Source organism: Cricetulus griseus, chromosome 2, assembly GCF_003668045.3.
Source record: "Cricetulus griseus strain 17A/GY chromosome 2, alternate assembly CriGri-PICRH-1.0, whole genome shotgun sequence".
Classification (NCBI taxonomy): Eukaryota; Metazoa; Chordata; class Mammalia; order Rodentia; family Cricetidae; genus Cricetulus; species Cricetulus griseus.
This window is the reverse complement of record NC_048595.1, coordinates 173,370,536-173,377,206: the sequence shown is the minus strand read 5'-3', so window position 1 is coordinate 173,377,206 and position 6,671 is coordinate 173,370,536. Positions and strand designations below refer to the sequence as shown.

Genomic DNA, 6,671 nt, shown 5'->3' with positions numbered 1-6,671 from the left:
TAACAAATAAGTGGGAACACGGGTGCGGCTGGACCTCACAAAGCCCCCTCGCAGCAGTGCTCTCAGGAGTTTGCACGTGCTCACTGTGTTGCACTCCTCACTCCCAGACCTACCAGGTCCAAGACAGCATTGTATCTGATTCCTACCTTAACCCTCACGATGTAGTCGATGTAGTCGGTGAGCACGCTTAGCCGGGCAACAAACAAATCTTTAATTTTCCTCCAAAATACTTTAAACTAAGTTTACAAACAGTTTCTTCAACTCTAGTTTTCTGACTCCCCTTTCCCTCCATCAGGAACATCCCAGGTCAAGGTCCTTGGTCCCTCCCGGGTTTGGGCGCTGATGCTTGTGGGAGCAGCTAGGAGCGGTGTGGTCAGCGGGACTCACAGCTCGTCCCTCTGGTAACCCAGTTGGGGTTCCATTGGCCTTTCTAGGAGAGTCAGAAGAAGGCGCGAGTGTCCCGCCCAAGGCTGGCTAGCCAGCTAGCAGCAGGACTAGCAAAGAGAAGAGTGGCCACCAGGCTGGGTGATCAGGGCTCCGCAGCGCCTCTAGAGGGCTTGCCAGGGCTTCCCGATGGCCTGGATGTGCTCCTTGGCCTTCAGGCGCAGTGCGGCGATGCTGCTGTTGCGCGGGTACGCCTCTTCCAGCGAGAACTTGTCCCCGAATCCAGGCGCGCACGGGTATGCAGGCGGGGGCCCGAGCTGCTGCAGACCGGGGCCCAGGGGCGCGGAGTTCAGGAAGGGCGGTGGTGGTGTGTAGCTGGCCGGGAGGCCCTGTGCCGGTGGCCCGAAGCCCGGCAGGCTCTGCAGCGCTGTGGCGCCTCCACCCGCCAGTGGCGGCCCGAGCCACGGCTCCAGCGGCAGGGCACTCCCGGGAGGTCCGCTACCGCTGCCCGGGCCGGTTCCCAGCGGGGCCAGAGCCGAGGAAGGCGGGGAGCGGCTGAAGGAGAGGAGGGGCGAGTCCTGCAGCTTCATGGACGACACTTCCAATTTCTCTTGCCGCCTCCACTTAGCCCGTCGGTTCTGGAACCACACCTGCCAGAAGCATCACAGAGCCCTTCAGGCTAGGGCAAAGCGAAGCAGAGTGAAGTCCCCACCCTGGGCAGGGCTGCCAGCCTGATCTTCCCCCTTTCCCTAGATAATCCTGGGGCTGGAGTAGTCCTGTGCTAGAAGGACTCAGAAGTTCCTTTACCTCCTTGGTCTTTCCTCACTCTTGCTTTGTACTCTTTTGCTCTCCTTTTTGTCGATATCCTCTTTCTGGCCCCCACGTCTCTTTGTCTCACCCCATTCCTCCAAAGCACCCCCTATCTCCCGTATCTCTCAGGGTTGGTTGTGGCGGTATCTGTTAGAGAAGGGTGAATTTAACTGTGTGGCTAGACCTTAGGACTTTGAAAGCAGGTTTCTGGGGCCCTTCGACTGGCAACCCTCCCTGATGCTTCAGTTTGGGATCTTGCTTCTGCTCTGTATGGTGTAGCTCTCGATTGTTGCTTCAGCCTCTCTGTTTTATCTGCCCCCTTTCCCTGCTATAAATGCAGGTGTACCACACACCGGCAGCTCCCCATGTCAAAAATGCAACCGTTTCAACAGGTTTCTTTGACCTCGTGTATACTTCAGTCGCTGTTCTGATCATTTCTAGGCTTTATTTAATTGGTGCCTGTTTAGCATTCCCGAGGCTCCTATAAATTACTTTCCAAGATTACAATTGTTTAAGTGTATTATATCTGATTTTATATTACGGAGTTTTGCCGTTTCCCCTCATATGTTGGCTCATCGTTGTATACAAAGGGACTTCGCTTTCTTTTTCTTTCTCTTTCTATCTTTCTTTCTTCCTTTCTTTCTTTCTTCACATGGGGAAAAGTCCCTATCAAGGACTCCATGGTTCCTTGCCCTGGATCTTCCAGTATTGGTTTGATACAGGCATGAGGAAGGATGCCGCAGTAGTGTTTTACCACCACATTCCACTCATCTACAAAACAGAATCCTGGTGGGGTTCTTTGTGGTTTTTTTGGGGGGGTTGCTCTCTCTCTCTCTGTAAAGACTATGAAAGAATTTTGAACAAACCGGTTTGCTTAAGGGTTGGGTTTATGAAGAGAACATAGTGGCATGGACCAATGGGAAAGTGATGTAAATAGGAGAGCATAGAAGGTGAAAACCCAGCACCAGAATGTAGAAGGGCCAAGGATGCGTGACACTTGAATTGGGAAGAAAAAGAGAACTTTTCCAGCCACCAGGAAATATTAGATGTTTGCCGTTTGCCGAGAGTAGGAAAAAAAAAAAGAGTCTCCTGGGGCGGGGAGGGTGGGCCCCATGGGCCCTGAGCCTCTTGAAATTCCCTGCTCTCTCCCTACAAAATTAGTTACAACCCTGATCCAGTTTTTAAGGCTGTGTGGCTGAAGATTGGGATAGCTGGCTATCTACTGCTCTTCTGCTGCCTTTAATCCTGTAGGACCATCTGATGATGTGCTTATATGGGGAGAGAAGTTACATGCTGGTCCCAGGAAAGCTATAGACCCCACTCTTAAGAACTGCAGAAGTTAGTAAAGAAAGCAAAACCACTGAACAAGAGGGATAGAGGAAGCTTAGAGCATAGGGAGCCCCAGGCAACCGTGCCTGCTGTGTTCTGTATAATGCTGGGATGGACCGCTTTTTCTCTGTCTTCATCTTCTGTTCCTTCTCTCTCTCTGTGTGTGTGTACCTATTCCCCTTTCCTGGGCAGCAAGTGCTGAAATTTCCAACTTTTAATGAAAATCATAAACTTCCAGTGCAGAACTAGGAAAAACTGAACTGTCTTTGATAGTTAATCCCAAACCAAGTTAGGCAGCTCAGAAATAACACACTTTCGTGACTTTTACTCCACACTTTCAATCAACCCTAAGGAAAAAGACAAAAGGCACAGGACCTTGTTCCCCTTTACTTTAAAGACAGAGCTAAAAGTGTCCAATGTTCAGAGAGTCCCCGTTGCCTGGAAATCCTACCAGACAAAAAGCCCATCTTGGTTCCATTCTCAGCCACATTGAACCTGTTCTCACTGTCACCCTCTCAGGCCCCTTGTAAACTCTTTCACTTTGGAAGCCCTCCCAGATTTTTCACAGATGACTAGCAAATATTTAAGGCTTCCAAATATTTTAATGATTGGGGATTAAAGAAATTCAGCTTTAATTAAAGCGAAAACTCCCTCACGATAAAAAAGGGAAAAGTCGGTGTAAAACGAAGGAAAAGTCAGTTTCTTAAATCCTTAAGTTTTAACTGGTGGCTTACCAGGAAAGGGACTTTTCGTTTTGAGACCGTGCGCAGTTGGTGACAAGGGCGGCAGTTGGGGGGCCTCAATCCAGTGACCCCCTGGCTGTTGCTTTCAAGCTTCCATTCGCTTTGCCTGCAGCACACCCGCAACCCCCCCCCCTTTTTTCCATCTAATGAGCTGTCAACCTCTTCATCTCCCAAGCAATTGCCAAGTCCTTTCAGTTTAAAGTCAGGAGCCCTCTCCCCCAAAGGGGATATCTTACTGAACCTGACTGCTCAAAGGATGGTACATGGGGGAAATGTCTAAGATCTTAGATACCCCTGGACTCGGGGCTGCCTAACCATGGAAGGAACACACTAAATAAATGCATTTTAGACTTGGCCCTCCCATCAACCCTAGAGCTTACCTGAACCCTAACCTCGGGTAGGTTAACTTTGCCCGCCAGCTCCTCGCGGCTGTACACGTCGGGGTAGTGGGATTTCTCGAAGGCACGCTCCAGCTCATGCAGCTGGTACGTGGTGAACGTTGTGCGGTTGCGTCGGTGCTTCTTCTTGGGAGGTTCCTCTTCTGGCAGCTTTGAGTCACCTGCTGCTGGTCCAACTGGCAGTCCTGGGCTTGGCCGTGGCTCTCCCTGCTCCTTGGGGTAGCAGGGGCGAGAAGCTGGGGACAACGAGGCCCCAGGGGTTCAGTGCCACTTGTCCAAGAGGCACGGTGGCCTCCCTGCAGCCCTAGGCCTCCCAGTGGCGCCTGAGCTGGCCTGAGGAGGTCTTTGATGGAAGCTATGTGGGGTCCCAAATATTTCTCTAATCTCAAATCGGGCAGACCCCCACACCCGCTGGAAAGGTCAAGGAAAAGGAGCTTGTCTTGCAAAGCACTCCAAGGGCTTCACAGCGGTGCTGTGCACTCACCTTCGTACTCCGGGACCAGCCCTGGGGCTGGCGGTGGGGAAGACTCAGAGACTCCAGCCGGTGCCTTCGGGCAGGCGGGCCGTGCGCCCAACCTGGGATCCCGCTCCTTCGCGCCCCTGGAACTCCTCTCTGCAGGAAAGGGGTCTAGGATCCCGTCATCCTTGGTAAAGCCCAGGATGGCCTCGATGCTGTGCAAGCGTGAGGTGCTCCCGCCCGGGCTGCGGAGCAGGTGGCCAGCGAGCGAGAAGCTCCCGTCGGCCATGGTTGGAGCGCAGCCGGGCAGGTGCATGGGGAGGCGGGCGTTCACTTTGCAGAGGTGAAGCTCGATGCCGGTGTGCACTTCTAGAATATGAGCAACTGGACGGGTCCGACCAAAGCCAGATTTGGAGGGCACCAGGCTTGGGCAACTGCTCTGGAGATGAGCAAGCGCTGGGTCAATCGGACCGCTGCAACAGCGGGAAGTTTGGCCTCAGGGTAACAGGGGCTGTAGTGCAAAGGACCAGCCGCACGCTGGTCCTGGTCCGGGACTCCTCCTCCTCTCTTTCCCTCGGCCCCTCCCCCTACAGAGGGCGGGTCTTTCCCCTGATCAGCCTAGGGTCCTAGTAGGCACGCCACCCAGGCCTGCACCGGGAATGTCCCTCCATCTGACATCTTCATCTATTTCAACTCCACAAACATTTTCCAGGTACCAGGACTAGGAAGTTTGACCGGAGGGGCATCTCTCCCCCCAGTACTAGTATCACCGGGTCAGACTTCCCGAGCGGGGTTCGCCTCTCCCCTTTCTGTGTTCAACTGCTCCTCTTGCCTGCCTCTCAGAGCTGTACACCCTGATCTGTGTGGCACTTGGGAGCTCCAAGCGCAGCCAAAGACTTTCCAGCTATAACTTTGGGAGTTAGTTCACTGGGAAGTTTGAATCTTCCCCTTTCTTCCTCTCGTTTCTATATCTATGCTTTGAAGTCCTAGGCAGCGGGTTTCTTTGGTTGCATCTGTTTTTACTTCTTTCTGTACGCTCGGATCAGCTCCTTCATTCCAGCGCGAACTGCCCACAGAACCAAAGACCTCAAATATGGGATATTCCAAGACCCGCAGAAGACACACAAACGTTCCTCTCAAGAGCTATCTGGAAAGGGCGGGGTCCTTAATTGAGTTACAGTGATGAGCAACCCTGGTCTTCTGTCACTTCCACAGGCTAAGCAGATGACGCAAAGCTGGTTTGGTCAGGACATTCGCTGGGGAGAAGGTCCTAGCGCTTCCCTGAGGGTTAGCGCCCTAATCCGCTTGTGTTCCTTTCCCCCTTGGAGGCCCCTTGAGGCTTGAGTGACCCAGGGTGACTCAAAGGCTCAGCAGGAAGATGATTCCTAAGGGCCTTGTCGCTGATGGGCAACTGTGACCACTGTACCCCTCAAAGCTGAGGGTTAGACCCCCGGGTGATGCCGGTTTCGCTGAAGTGTTAAGTCTGAACTAGGTGAAAGGTTTCTGCAGAAGACCCTCTCCCCCCAGGAGCTGAGGACCTGCTCCCCCCAATCCCACCTTTCAACGCTCTCAGGTCTCCACCAAGACAGACTTCTTTACCCTTATCTTTCTGCAGGACCAACACTGTCCTGAATGAGGTCACACAAACCCCTGCACAGCCGGTTTCCACGAGTTTAATTTCCAGGCCATGGGGTAATTGTCGTTGGCTTAAAACGAAAATTCTGGTTCGGGTTAGAAAGCTTTTCTTTGAATTTTAAGAAAAACTTGTTAGGGTTGAAGATGTCACTCAGGGTAGAGCATTTGCCTAATAACGTTCAGTCCTGGCACCTGCTGAAAGAAATTATAATGCAAACATAAGCTAAATTAATGAAAATAAGTAGCACTGTAGAGTTTTCAAACCCTGTGCTTTTTGCCCGGCGATTGGATCCTAGACATCCTGTGAGTGAACAGGGCAGGTCTTCCTGAAGAGGAAATGATGTTCAAAAACGAGACATCCAATGGAGGGGCAGGGCTAGAACTCTGAGCAGCTGATTCCTCATCCTGGAGTTTCTGGTGGCATCTAGCTTGTGGTTATTATTGCAATGTGAGATTTTTAATTGAATCAAAGTGCCTCCTGGCTTGCAGCCCATCTTTGATCTCTTGTCAGGACTCCTGAATCCTGCAACTCTGGAGCTGAGGGGAGAACCGTTTAGTTCGGAAAGAAATGAGATCCCAGTCCATAGAGAATGACCTTTGAGCCACCAGTCCAGTGAGACTGGAGCCTTGGGGAGGCTCCTGAAGCTGAGGCACTGATCCTGCAAATGGCTTAGTGGGTACTGAGTTAGGTAGAGCAGGTGGCTGAGGTACTGAGGCAGAGGGCAGTCGTCCGTATATGTTCTTTCCCTTTGGACAGAATGCATTTTCTGTAAACTTCCCCATAGTAAATCTATCTCTGTAACAGCAGAAAAGTTGCAGCATTCCTTAACCTGCCCCCAAGCTGCTTCTTTACTCTCTTTCCAAAGTTAATTCCTGCTGGAACTACCCAGCTCTGCACATAGCTCCAAGAGAGGT

General features: G+C 52.0%; 1 protein-coding gene across 1 annotated transcript; it reads right to left on the bottom strand.

The window, feature by feature from the left end:
• Positions 1 to 548: 548 nt before the first annotated feature.
• Positions 549 to 4,437, bottom strand: Rax (retina and anterior neural fold homeobox). The gene is made up of 3 exons (XM_027402627.1): positions 4,149 to 4,437; positions 3,647 to 3,900; positions 549 to 1,034 (listed from the first exon to the last, which is right to left on the bottom strand). The coding sequence occupies exons 1-3, from the start codon at positions 4,435 to 4,437 to the stop codon at positions 549 to 551; spliced, it is 1,029 nt and encodes a 342-aa protein (XP_027258428.1).
• Positions 4,438 to 6,671: the final 2,234 nt, after the last annotated feature.